Source organism: Bufo gargarizans, chromosome 4 (assembly GCF_014858855.1).
Source record: "Bufo gargarizans isolate SCDJY-AF-19 chromosome 4, ASM1485885v1, whole genome shotgun sequence".
NCBI lineage: Eukaryota > Metazoa > Chordata > Amphibia > Anura > Bufonidae > Bufo > Bufo gargarizans.
The window spans coordinates 247,795,776-247,810,138 of record NC_058083.1 but is presented as its reverse complement, the minus strand read 5'-3'; the positions used below and the strand labels follow the sequence as shown (position 1 = coordinate 247,810,138).

Genomic DNA, 14,363 nt, shown 5'->3' with positions numbered 1-14,363 from the left:
ATATTAGGTGATGTGCATCTCTGTAATGAGAAGGGGTGTGGTCTAATGACATCAACACCCTATATCAGGCAAAATGGGTCAAAAGAAGGACTTGACAGGCTCAGAAAAGGCAAAAATAGTGAGATATCTTGCAGAGGGATGCAGCACTCTTAAAATTGCAAAGCTTCTGAAGCGTGATCATCGAACAATCAAGCGTTTCATTCAAAATAGTCAACAGGGTCGCAAGAAGCGTGTGGAAAAACCAAGGCGCAAAATAACTGCCCATGAACTGAGAAAAGTCAAGCGTGCAGCTGCCAAGATGCCACCAGTTTGGCCATATTTCAGAGCTGCAACATCACTGGAGTGCCCAAAAGCACGGTGGTGTGCAATACTCAGAGACATGGCCAAGGTAAGAAAGGCTGAAAGACGACCACCACTGAACAAGACACACAAGCTGAAACGTCAAGACTGGGCCAAGAAATATCTCAAGACTGATTTTTCTAAGATTTTATGGACTGATGAAATGAGAGTGAGTCTTGATGGGCCCGTGGCTGGATTGGTAAAGGGCAGAGAGCTCCAGTCCGACTCAGACGCCAGCAAGGTGGAGGTGGAGTACTGGTTTGGGCTGGTATCATCAAAGATGAGCTTGTGGGGCCTTTTCGGGTTGAGGATGGAGTCAAGCTCAACTCCCAGTCCTACTGCCAGTTTCTGGAAGACACCTTCTTCAAGCAGTGGTACAGGAAGAAGTCTGCATCCTTCAAGAAAAACATGATTTTCATGCAGGACAATGCTCCATCACACGCGTCCAAGTACTCCACAGCGTGGCTGGCAAGAAAGGGTATAAAAGAAGAAAATCTAATGACATGGCCTCCTTGTTCACCTGATCTGAACCCTATTGAGAACCTGTGGTCCATCATCAAATGTGAGATTTACAAGGAGGGAAAACAGTACACCTCTCTGAACAGTGTCTGGGAGGCTGTGGTTGCTGCTGCACGCAATGTTGATGGTGAACAGATCAAAACACTGACAGAATCCATGGATGGCAGGTTTTTGAGTGTCCTTGCAAAGAAAGGTGGCTATATTGGTCACTGATTTTTTTTTGTTTTATTTTTGAATGTCAGAAATGTATATTTGTGAATGTTGAGATGTTATATTGGTTTCACTGGTAAAAATAAATAATTGAAATGGGTATATATTTGTTTTTTGTTAAGTTGCCTAATAAATAGTCACCTGCACACACAGATATCCCCCTAAAATAGCTAAAACTAAAAACAAACTAAAAACTACTTCCAAAAATATTCAGCTTTGATATTAATGAGTTTGGGGTTTTTGGGTTCATTGAGAACATGGTTGTTGTTCAATAATAAAATTAATCCTCAAAAATACAACTTGCCTAATAATTCTGCACTCCCTGTATTTTATAACTCATGTGTTTGATTTGGTTATTTTTATCAATTTTTAGGACTTGATATAATTTAGGTCAAATGTATGCAGAAATATAGAAACTTCTTTATGGTTCACAAACTTTCAAGCATCACTGTACATGTTTGATATTTCAGGAAGATTCTGGGAGCTGTTCAGTGTCCTTCTAAAACCGGACTCCTTTAGACCAGGTTCACATCACTGTTCTTTTCCGCTCTTCTGATCAGTCAGAAGAACAGAAAAATTAACTAAAAATGGATCCTTTATTTTGAACATGTGATTAGCTCATTTCTCATCTGTTTTTGCCAGTTCTGTCTGTAATCCGTCATTTTTGATGGGAGAAAAATTCCAGGGTGGAGGCCTTTCTCCCGTCAAAAATAACAGAGTTGAAAAAAACTAATACAAAATGGGCACAGTGGATGCTTAAAAGAAAGGACCCATTTTAATTTAGTCTTTCTCAGAAGAACAGAAAACAAAATGGTGATGTGAACTTGGCCTTAACAGTGCAGTTGCTCAATTTTTATTTTTAAAGCTAAACCTGGGTAAAAAATAAAAAGAATGAGTTGTATCATGTAAAGAGACCTCCTCTTTTCTTTGGTATCTTATAGTACAAATATAGAGTTAAACATTATTAAATATGCAGTACAATAAATTAACATTCATATTTTGGAAGCATTTTTATTTCAAAAATAATAAATATGTTATTTATAGAATTAACCTATTACAGAACTAACAACAAAGTAGGCTCAAAAAAAGCTATGCAATGTGAAAAACACTAAGCACTCCAGCATTCTGTATACATTTATATAACAAGTCCAAAAGTAAATTAATATACGAGATATGGAATAATGAGCACTCTCATAAGTAGGGGCTTCAAAAACAAAAACCCTACTTCATCCAGCAGATGCGGCTGTCTGTGCAAAACCTCTCGTATTGGTAAGATCTCTAAACCTTATAAAGGCTCATCCCTTGACCAAACAATACATATTATAGAAGAAATACCTAGATCAAACTAAATTATATATATATATACACACACGGTATATCATTTTCAGTCTAAGAAGCATCGAGTACAAGTCGTCCAACAAAACAATGACCAAGAGGATGTGATTTAAAAAATAAAAAAGCAAAGAAACCAATGTGAATGGAACAGAATTCTGATGAGAAACTGCTTGTAATATACATATCGGACTACAGTACTTCACGTATTACCAGCTCAAAGTGAACAGTACAGAGATTTACAGAACAGCATGAAATTGCTTCCTTTTCAGCACTTTTGGCATCTCCTCAGGAATGGGGCTGGGATGGCCGAAGTCTACAGCTTGTGAGATGACAAAGCAGATGCAAGGCACTGAAAAACCTTCCACAATGCACCACTAGCATACAGAACAGATACAAGTACACACGGTATATGAAGGATTAGAGGTTTCACTTCTCAATCGGCATTACAGCCAGGAACACATTAGCTTTGGCACACCACACAAACTTTAGCTCATTTTAGCCTTAGGGGCACAGAAGTATAACATGGCGTCCATGTCAATTAATCACCCTTAGGGTAGGACCATTTTTTTTTAAAGTTCATTGTTTAGAGAGACTTTGAAAAGATCATATAACATACTTGGAAGAGATAAGGAAAAGTTTGTGAAATATGCTATAAACACACTTAACATTTCCATTAGCCCACTTTGGTGCTTTATAGTGACTGCACTTCTTTATTCTTAAAGGATATGGGCACCTTTGGGGTCAATTATTTTTTATTATTGCATTCTTCTCATTTTGAGCTAAAATAATTATTCAATTGGCCTTTATTTTAAAAAAAAATGCAGCCCCTTTCTCTGTAGAACGGATAGCTAATGTGAAGCTCTGATCGGAGAGCTTATAAACACTCACCATAGCCCAGTTCTTACTGATAATATGGCATAAATAAGTGTTTATGAGCTGTTAGTAGTTCAAAGATGAGGGCTATACATAGCTATCAGATGATGGGGCTCAAAGAGAAAGTAAGATACTCACAGCTAGGTTAAAAGTTAACCATTTTTTGTCAAAAACTGCTGAAAATTTTTATACATAAAAATCTATTAAAAAAATTATTTTAGCCCAAAATATGTCCCAGAAGGTGTTCATACTCTCATAACTTGACCATGACCTGTAACCTCTCCTGATATGTCCATTTTAGCAACTACTTTAATTCCCCTTGGAGAATTATTCTTATGGCTATGTTGTGCAATTCCTGTATTATTGCTGATAGTAGTTTGCAATCAAGGTCCAGATGGGTGTCGCTAGTTGAGGTTTGTTCTCCAATAAAGTATTATGAAAACACAATGAAATTACAGCTACACTTTAAAGGGGTTGTCTGAGATAATTTAAAATACCTCCCAGGCTGTGAGCTGTGCACTGCGATTGGCCAGCGCTGCAGCCTAGGAGAAGGAGACGCCCACAAGACAAGGGCAGTCTCCGCCTACTATAACTTAGAGAGTGAACATACCGGAGGGCATAACGGGAGAACGGAGCGGCGCCCGGGGATAATAGTAAGTGCAGTGAGATCCCCGGGCGACGCTCTCCGTGGCAGCATACTTCGTTCACAATGTTTTTCAAGGTGAAAGGTCCTCTTTAAAATAAAAACATCAAAAGCTCACCGTTTTTTCCAGTGCTCCTGCCACTGTTTCTCTACACTGTCCTCATCAGTCTACAGCTGAGAACAGTGATTGGCTGCAGTGATAACATGCTATCTCTAGGCACATCACCGATGGAGTTTGTGAACAGCAGCAGGATTACCAGACTAACGTCACAGAGAACAGTGCTGGGGAAAAAAAAAGTAAGGGGCTGGCGGGTCGTCATTTATTTTCAGGGGGCTGTCTCAGATTTTCTTAGACAACAACACCTTTAAAGTGTAACTGTGATTTAATATTCATTTAATGTGTAGGGACAGCGAGCGTGTTTTATTGCAAAGACTGTATTTAAAGTCTCCCCTTAGCAAGACTCTGAGGGTCGCTAAAAATTAGATTAAAAGAGATTAGTTTTCAGCATTCCACAGACCGCTGAGGAAGCCAGATTACTGTTATGATACAGAGGCTTCTGAGCCTGCCTCTAGTCTCCCATCTGCTGAGGGTTCCGATTGTGACAGTCCCCTTTAACTTCCCACCGTGTCTTTGTTTAGCGCTGGGAAGATATGGCGAGGAGCAGGGCTGCAGCATTCAGTGCTGACAATAGGCATACTATGTTCCTGTATATTTACACTGCAGCCTCGCTCCTCTCCCTATCTTCCCATCTGTAATCAGAGATATGCTGGGAAAGGGTGATGGGGTGGGGTTGCTGTAAGTAACCAGTGTTAGCAGCAGATAACCTGGTTGAAAGGATGTGGGGCACAGCATTTTTAGCAAGCTCTATTACACATTTAGGGAGGCACGGCTAGGGTAAGGAGGCAGAGGCAGGGAGACTAAGGGCAGGCTGAACAGCCTTCTTTTGCATCACACAGTTGTCTGGCGTCTTAAGCTTTAAGTACAATGAGGAGATGGATTCTCCTTAGCAACCCTCAGTTAGAGAGATGCTAAGCAGAGACTTTACATATAGTAAGTAAAGTATATGACAAAAACACTTATACTCACATTAAAAATAAAAAATGCAATCACAGTTACACTTTAAATGAGGCCATATATTTAAAGGGGTTATCTCATGAAAAACATTCCTCTCTCCACAAGATAGTTCATAAATGTCTGAACTACAATGAGGATCCAGAGCTCCCATTCCACAGGAGCTTGGATGGAGTGGTGGTCATTCATGTGAACTGCTGCTTCAAAGTGTATGTGATGTAGATATCCGAGTAAAGTGTTCAGCTATCTCAGTCCGCTCCAAAAAAAAAGAAATAGGGCATGGGACACAAATTCTAGTGATCAGTGGGGGTCCCGGACCAGTTGATAAAATCATTCTAGTCTTGCAAGCAGCAGATGAGGACTATACCATCACCTTCTGACCAGATTTGAATCTATGGCAGTTGCTACGCACAGGAGTAAGTTTGGTACGCAGGTCCCATTACAAAGAGTGGCCTCTTTAATTATTCTTTGGCTAATTTCTCAGTGTTCATAATGGCGGCATTTGTGTGTAAGCAGTTTGTGGACCTGGCAATATAGGTCACTTGAGACAAATGTGGAAAGCATGAACTAGGAACAATATACAAATAAATCAATAACGGAAGCAAAATCTCATAAGACAAAGATGAGAAAATATAGACCTCTTATTGCATAATCTAGAAATCACATTAGAAACAACAACCTCTATATAATTTTATCACCACCTAAACCTAAAAATATATGCTCCTCAGCAACAATAAAAATACAAAAGTTAAAAAATAGTTCAGCAGGAGAATAACTGAAAATGTAGGAAGAAAAACTTTGAAAATGAAATGGCTTAAAAGGGTTGTCCAGAATTTGAAAAGAAAGGTCTGTCTATTGACTGCGTCTGGAATTGCAGCTCAGCCCCATACAGCTGCAGTACCAAACAGCCCTCATGAGCATGCAACGGGTTCTGAACAATTACACCCTTTTTTTGTAATACTGCATAATTGCTTTAAAAATGATTAGCCCCAAAAAATGACATTTATTACTTATCCATAGGATAGGTGATTAATGTTTGATCACTGGGACCCTGACAATAACTAGAACGGGAGTTCCTCTTTACTGCATGACCCCAATGAGGAGGTCTTTGAATGAAGTGAGGCATTCAAGAATTTGCCCCATTCATTGCCTACTCTCTGTCAGTCAGTCCTATAGACTCTGAATAGAGTGGCACAGTGCATGCTTGGCCACTATTCTATTCAAACTCCTTTTCACTTAGATCACACAGGAGGAATGGGGGCATGGAACCCCCATGCTAGTGATTTGTAGGGTTTCCATTGCAGTGATCAGACTATTATCACCTATCATTTGTGGGAAACCAACTAAAGAGTGGTTTGCTTACAAACACAGCTTTTTCTGAACCAGTTTTATTTATTTTTTGGAGGGGAGGGGGATGAGACAAAAGTGGATCCAGCAGGAAGGAGAAGCCCAAGTCCTTCCTTTATATTTCCCATTCAGTTTGAATTCCCTCATGGCTGTGGCTTAGAAAATGACATAAAAACTTTCAAGAAAATGTTGGCATTTTTGAAAAAAAATTAAAATTGACCCCACCCTTAAAGGTAAGAAAATGAAAGAGTTCTCAGCTTCAGCAGTCATGTGCCATTTGTGAACGCATCACTGCTGAGGCCACTGATTGGTCAGCAGCAGTGATGGAAAAGTCATCACTTCCAGTCCAGTGGAGTCAGGAATCAGCAGGTATGGATGTAGCGGCGATGGAATGGAGGGACTGAGTGTTTTTTTTTTGTTCTTTTAAAAACTGTCCAGGCACTCACTCAATTTCTTTGATGTTGGACAACCCCTTTAAGGTTCTTCGCCACTTTGTGGAGATTTCCTGCAGATTCGGTTTATAGACTCTTAAGGGCCACCAGTTAAACGGTAGGAAAAAAAAAATCAGATCATGAAATCTCAGTAGGACTGTTTACACTAAATGTCGATAATAACATACATCTGTCAGACAGAAATTCCATACTAAATAACAATACACATTAAAATGTGAGCCTATAAATAGTATCTTTTTATTTGACGTGTAATTTGAGTTTGTAGTTAATGTTAAGAGAATGACAAACACTTCTTAAGAATGGGACAAAAAAAAAAAATCATAAATACTGAAAAAATGGCCTTATTACCGTATGTACAGTCCTGGCACTCAGTCAATCTGGTGAGGTTAACGCTCGCTCTCAGATTCACAGACTGAGCAATGAGCAGGTCCGCCACTCAAACATCTAAGCACGATACATTTTAAAACAAGTCTGCTTTGCTGTCGTGATGGCAGAGTGGCATGCCACACATGAAATATTCATTCACTTTCAAATTCTCTGATCAACTGCTCTGTTTCCTCTGGTGGAGGGGCCTGTGTTATGCCAAGGTCTCTCTGTCCCTTCTTGTCTTTGCTTTGATGTTCCTGCAGACTAAGGATAAGATTCCGGATTTCTTCACGCTTAGTCTTCATTCTTTGTTGAGGAAACCAATCGGTCAAGTTCATAGGTAGATCAAAACTCTGAATGGGATTCTGAAGTGGATTGAAAAGCAATAGAAAGAAAAGACAGTTCACAATGTCATCAGATCCCATAGATTTTTATAACAGCTTTCCTCCACACATGTGGATAACGGCAAAGGTAAACAGTCTGTCCAACCAACAGATCCACATGAAGTGTCCAGCACAGTTCCAGAAAAGACATCTGACGAGGGTATGCTGACGTTGGATTTCTTTTCTGGAACTATCATTATCATTTCCCGAATTTAAAGAAGTTGTACGGGTTCAGGGCTGAACCCGGGTATCACCTCTTCTGTATTCCCTTGCTATGTATGAGAGGAGCATCAGAGCATTTCCTTTACCAGCTCACAACAATTGCGCTCGCGATGCGCGATGCAGCCAAGCAAAGGGGAGCATCAGAACAAAGAAATGCTCAGATGCCCCTCTCATACATAAGTGAATATAGAAGAGATTATCTGGGTTCAGACAACCCCTTTAAGGTAAGGTAGAAAGATCTAGATAGAATGTGAACACAAAATGTGTTACTATAGTTCTAGGTTTTAATCATAGGTATTATCGGAATCATCATCTCCAGGGGATGGCATTACATTTTAAACTGTATTGCAGTTCTGGATGGAAACACACACAAGATTAAAAGGAATAAACTAGAAAAATAAAAAGGGCTATTCATCAAACTGAGATTTACCATAAAAGTAGCTCACCTCAAAAAAGCTCTCCACATACTGCAGTACATACACCCCACAATCACTGAAGTTGTTCTGCTGAGGCACTCTGGGGTTGGAACCTTTCATGAACTCTTTGGAAAAGCTCCTCTTGCTTCCTTTCTTAACCTCCCATTCTACCTCCAGGTACCTGAGAAACAAAATTTGAGTGAAATACCTGTCAGCATATGAAGGACAAGGATTCATGATCTGAATAAAAGAAAATGGAGCCAAGACTTGACTTACTCTCGTAATGTTTTCACCACGTTGGAGCGAGAAGGACCTCTGAGAGAATCCATCAGCAGTATACATGGTCTGCAGGGAACAAAACAACAAGGAAGATCCCTCAGAAAATGATTTACCTCAAGCGGAAAAATAATAAGTGGGCCACCCCCCTCTTTGTTGCGAAGAGGGAGATGGCTCCTTTGTTCTTGCGTTCAGCCGTAATTCTAAAACTCATCCACCTAGCTACACATAGGAGCGCACGTATGTACAAATATATATGTGGTTATAGTACCTCTTATCCAGAAGCCTAACCAAAACCAGGTATGAAGAAAGGGACATCGCGGCTACTGAATGAGCAACTTATTTACAGGAACATTACTATGATGTTAACCGCAATTTCTTATACTCGGGATAGCTAGTCAAATAAGCTTCACCAACCCCTAATTATTAATAATTGCCAGCAAAGACACAATACTTTACATAATATAGCAGTTGCCAAGCTGGAGAGACTGGCGGTCTCTCTAAGGACAATGTGACAACACTTCAGGGACTGGATGCAGAATGTTGTCAACAGTGAAAAAAAAAAAAAAAAACACACACAATTGCTTGTACGTCAAAAACATTTCAATTAGCCTACATGCACATAAACGTGGTTTGGTTTCTCAAAAAACGCAGCTCCAATGCGGCCCCATTCACTTCAATGGGGCCGCAAAAGATGCGGACAGCACTCCGTGTGCTCACCACTTACTGACAGCAGGGCGTCAGTCAGTGGTGAGCACACACAAGTTGGCACCCTCTTTCCAAAAAATATATATGTTTATATATACACATTAAAAAATAAATCCTAGGAGAGTCTGAAATGTTCTTGCAGAGGGCTGTTTTCCTTGAAGCTGGATAATGACACGTGGGATTGAGAACTTCACGATCAGGTGCTACTGTACTACATTCTAGGGGTGCCTTTTACACAGGCCGATGATAGAAAACGGAAGGGCTCGTTTCCAATCATTTGTGTGGCACCAAAAATCTTTGTTTTTCGGCAGCGCATCTCGCCATGTAAACATGGGATGCTCTGCCTATAAATGAAAACTGTATGGGAACAAACAATTGCATTACTGATTATTCATCCCCAAACTCCCAATGACTGCCACATGTAAATGGAACTCAATGAGCACTGATCGATGCTCATTAAGGGGCAGAATCTTCCCATGTTAAAGGACCGTAAAAAGGATCATGTGGTGCAGTCTGTGAAGCTGCTGACTGGCTGAGAAGGATCATGAGATACTATGTGACTTCACGGAACCAAGAAGTGCTGTTTAGAGGTCATAACGTTGAATTAAATAGATTTTTTGTAGTGACAGAGAAAAAACGGGTTCTAAGGAAAAGGAGTATGAGCCTATCTTAAAGGGGTTATGGCAAGTATGAAATAATTCCCTTAACCACAAGGTAGGAGACAACTGACTGATCAGTAGGGGTCTGACCATCCCAGGAACCAAGCATGCACCCTGCTGCTCCACTCATTCTCCATGGAATGGCCGGAAATAGCGGAGCGCTGCCACACCACCAGGACAAGAACATGGAATCCATTTTCTCAGGAAGGGTGGGGGTCCGAGTAGTCGGATCCCCATTGAGCACTTAGTTATCCTCTATCCTAGATTGCTCACATACTAGGCACAACCCCTTTAAATGCAATAGGTCCTAACACCAATCTTTTAGTGCTGCCCTGAATTTTTCGGCAAGCCTCATGGTTACCAACAGAGTACACAACATATTCCCCATGACCTTCTCATTCTGCTGGGCACCAGGATTAATCATTACAGTTTCCGATGTTCTCTAGTTCTACCTTACTCTCCGAATGGTTTGGAAGCACAAAGTGATGCTTGTGCTAATAGCAAAGTCATTGTTTGAGAGTGCAACATCTCTGCACAAGTTTTCAGCCCTCCCCAGTTAAATTAAAGCAGTTAGTCTTCGTGCAGAATGTATTATCTTTGGGCAATGCCAGAACAGTAAATCTCTACCTTTATTATCTTAGTAAGAAATGCATGGGTGGGGAGCAGCTGGATTCCCCGAGATGCAGATGTACAATGAGTTTTCATTAATACGCTGCACTGATAACAAGATTAAGCGTTCCCCGAGCCACGGGGGCTGGAGACACAGTAAGTGAGAAATGCTGGTTGTATACAATGCTTGTGTATTTCCTCTTGTAGGATTATTGCAGTCTACGTTTCAGCTCAACAACACAAAAGGGAATATATGTTTGTTAACAAGCAGAAAACATATGACCACAATTTCTGAAACTCAACGTATAATGTAACTCCAGGCGAGGAATGAAAATTCCACTAAGCCTATGGCTGCTCGGTCTCCTAATCTACGCGTCTCACAATGCAGGGTTCAGCCCGACGTCTTCTGTTTAAGGCTACTTTCACACTCGCGTTTTGGCTTTCCCCACAAGCGGTCCAAAACGGATCAGTTTTGCCCTAATGCATTCTGAATGGAAAAGTATCCGCTCAGAATGCATCAGTTTGCCTCTGTTCAGTCTCTATTCCGCTTTGGAGGCGGACACCTGCCTGCAGCATTTTGCTGTCTGCTTGATGAAACCGAGCCAAATGGATCCGTCCTGGCACACAATGTAAGTCAATGGGGACGGATCCGTTTTCTCTGACACAATCTGGCACAATAGAAAACTGATCCGTCTACCATTGACTTTCAATTGAGTTCATGACGGATCCGTCTTGGCTATCTTACAGATAATACAAACGGATCCGTTTTTGCAGATCCATGACGGATCCGCCCAAAACACGAGTGTGAAAGTAGCCTAAACACTCCTTTCTCAGGGGATGCAGTAAATCAAGACACAGAAGAGCCTGCAAAATCTCTAGATGACCACAGATATCCAATGGGTGCCCTTTATACAGTATATAGGATATCAACTTGCCAGAGGATCAGCGATCAATCTGACTGTATCTCAGCACAGAGAGCAGTCTGTAAAGAATCCAGGGTTAACTATGAATTGAACACCTCTCTATGTGCGTGGTGAGATTTCACAAATCTGCTTGGAAAGCCAACATATCTAGCTGAGCCCCTGAATAGTGTTGAGCGAACTTCTGTTTTCAAGTTCAGCGTACAAGGTTCGGGTTCAGGATATCTAAGAATTCCATTATGGATTCCGCTACCATGGACCATAACTTATGGTCAGTGGTTGTGGAATCCATAGCAGAATTCTTAGATATCCCGAACCTTGTACGCCGAACTTGAAAACAGAAGTCCGCCTTTTATATGGACTGGTGATCATGCTGGATCTCTGCACTGTGTAATCACGTCCAGCGATCAAACGTAAACGGTCAATTGCTTATTTATCAACTGATTGCATCTTTTATGAGGAAATCCAAATTATCATTTGATCGCACAAACAGAGGAAGTGCTGCCAACAATAATATTTAATGAACGAGAGGAGGGGGGGAAACTAATGATTGCTCATAAACATAAAAATAAGTAATTGAGTGGCAATCAACTTGCCATCCCGCCCCCTGGCGCTCATTACAGGCAGCTTATCTGATCTCTACTGGACAGACCTCCTTCACTACAGATAATTCTTCTGGAAAACACCTTGGGGCAGATGTACTAATCCTAAAGCTGGTGTAAATGCAGACAGGTTGTCTAGACCTGCACCAGACTTCTCACAGGGGCTCAGACTGGATGATAAATGTGGAGCGGGCACTGACTCTATACTAACTATTGGCTGGTGTAGGCCAACACAAGCAAGTTTTCCATGTGGGTGCGATGCGTGAAGTAAACACATAGCACCCGCACTGAATCCGTGACTAGGGATGAGCAAATCGACTTCGGAGGAAACTTACGAAGTCGATTCGCTTAAAACTTTGTTTCAGTACTGTACAGAGCGAGCGCTCTGTACAGTATTTTAGTTTGTAATGGCTCCGATGAGCCGAAGTTATTACTTCGCGAAGTCTTGCGAGACTTCACATAATAACTTCAGAAATTGATTTATACTGTAAAAAAACATTTCCCGAACTAGAGTTCAGTTCCAAATGGTAGCTTTTTTTACAGTATAAATCAATTTCTGAAGTTATTACGTGAAGTCTCGTGAAACTTCGCGAAGTAATAAATTTGGCTCATCGGCGCTAATACATTCTAATACTGTATGGAGCGCTCGCTCCGTAAAGTATTGAAACAAAGTTTTATGCGAATCAACTTCATCCGAAGTAATTCGCTCATCCCTATCCGTGACACATTCATTTCAAAGGGTCTGTGCATATGAGCGTTCTTTTTCATGAGAATCGCAACAGGTTCTATATTCTGCGTTGTTAATATACATTTGAGATAATGATTGGCCACATTGCGGCCAATCAGAAATCCATGGCATCATTCATATGAACAATCCCACCAACTAAAAACTTTCCAACCAGAGAGTCTGTTTTTTTATTATTTATAAAAACAGACTGCCTGGTGCTTGAGCACAATGTGTGATCGGCTGAATTCAGTATGGTGGATTGAATTTTCAGCAGACAAGAGCCTGCCGTCGGTGATCGCTCGTTCGCATTAGTTTTTATCAAACGACAGTCGGTCGACTGTAACCTTATGGGTATGGCCACCTTAAGGCCCCTTGCTATGTAAACCTTACAGTTCTGGAATGTATTAGATGACCCTGACATAATGTTGTGAGTGTCATCCAATACATTCCAGAACTGCAAGGGTTACATAACATCATAAATCAATGTAATGCTATGGGACCCCGGCAGCATGACACTCGCTATTCTGCAAGGGGCCTAAGGCTAGATGTGCCAAAATGCACGAAATTTTGGTGCAATTTACAACAGGGTCTAGGTGCACTCAGATTAGTAAATGTAGCCCACTGGACGTCTTGTACACTTTTGAAATATAACAGCAATGATCTGATCTAGTCTGTGGATCTCAAAACACTAATTTTCTAAAAGTAAAAATGCCATTCATTCAGCTTAATCCAACTGTATAGTGTGCCGAACACTTACTGTTTGCAGAGTAGAGGTTTGAGATGCCATTTTCCTGCTTCTGATGTGAAATTGTCATCAGCCAGGCCACCATCATCACTGCTTTCATCCTACAGAAAAAGGAGAATAGTATGGGACCCATCATAACAAAAACAGGGAAAGGAAGCTTATTATTGTATAGAAAACCCAACACACTATACGGAGAGGCCCACGACTGTAAATAAACATGCTTAAAGGGCATCTGCCAGCAGATTTGTACCTGTGAAACTGGCTGAGCTGTTACATGTGCGCTTGGCAGCTGAAGACATCTGTGTTGGTCCCAGGTACATATGAGCCCGCATTTCTGAGGAAAATTACGTTTTAATATATGCAGAGGAGCCTCTAGGAGCAATGGGGGCGTTACTGTTACACCTAGAGGCTCAGCTCTCTCTGCAACGGTCACCCCATCTCCACTTTGATTGACAGGGCCAGGCAGTGTAAAAGGAATTTGTCGTTAAATCCTCTGCCACTCTAGTGGTCCCTGTCGGAGCAGCAGCAGCGACATCAAGTACACCGTTCATATGGCCACCATTCACTGGCCTCAGCAGTGATGCATGCATCTACAACATGTGACCACTGAAACCAGCGACTGCATGTAGCAGACACATGAATGATATGTCATTGCTGCAGACAGTCAGCAGTGGTGCTGGAGCGGCTGGAGATTTAATGGGTAGGTATTGGTTATTTTTACATTTCTTAAAAAGCCCAGACAACTCTGTTTAATAAATGCAAATGTTCAGTCCTCAAAGTTAGGCCTCATGCACACGCCCGTTGTCCGGCCGTTCCGTTAATTGGGACCACAATTCGGTCCCCAGTGCACAGGCAACATCCGTGCAGCGGGCCGGACCCATTCAACTTGAATGGGTCCGTGGTCTGTCCGCACCGCAAAAAAATATGACATGACTTTATT

General features: G+C 41.3%; 1 protein-coding gene across 4 annotated transcripts in view; it reads right to left on the bottom strand.

The window, feature by feature from the left end:
- Nucleotides 1-2,065: 2,065 nt before the first annotated feature.
- SENP6 (SUMO specific peptidase 6) overlaps nt 2,066-14,363 on the bottom strand; it is an 84,793-nt gene continuing 72,495 nt past the window's right edge. For all 4 annotated transcript variants that reach the window (XM_044289048.1, XM_044289050.1, XM_044289049.1 and 1 more), the window contains 4 exons: nt 13,436-13,524; nt 8,454-8,522; nt 8,208-8,358; nt 2,066-7,521 (listed from right to left, as the gene is read on the bottom strand). In XM_044289048.1, the coding sequence (XP_044144983.1) occupies nt 7,309-7,521; nt 8,208-8,358; nt 8,454-8,522; nt 13,436-13,524 (522 nt within the window). In that variant the 3' untranslated portion in view covers nt 2,066-7,308. The remainder of the gene's footprint in view (nt 7,522-8,207; nt 8,359-8,453; nt 8,523-13,435; nt 13,525-14,363) is intronic.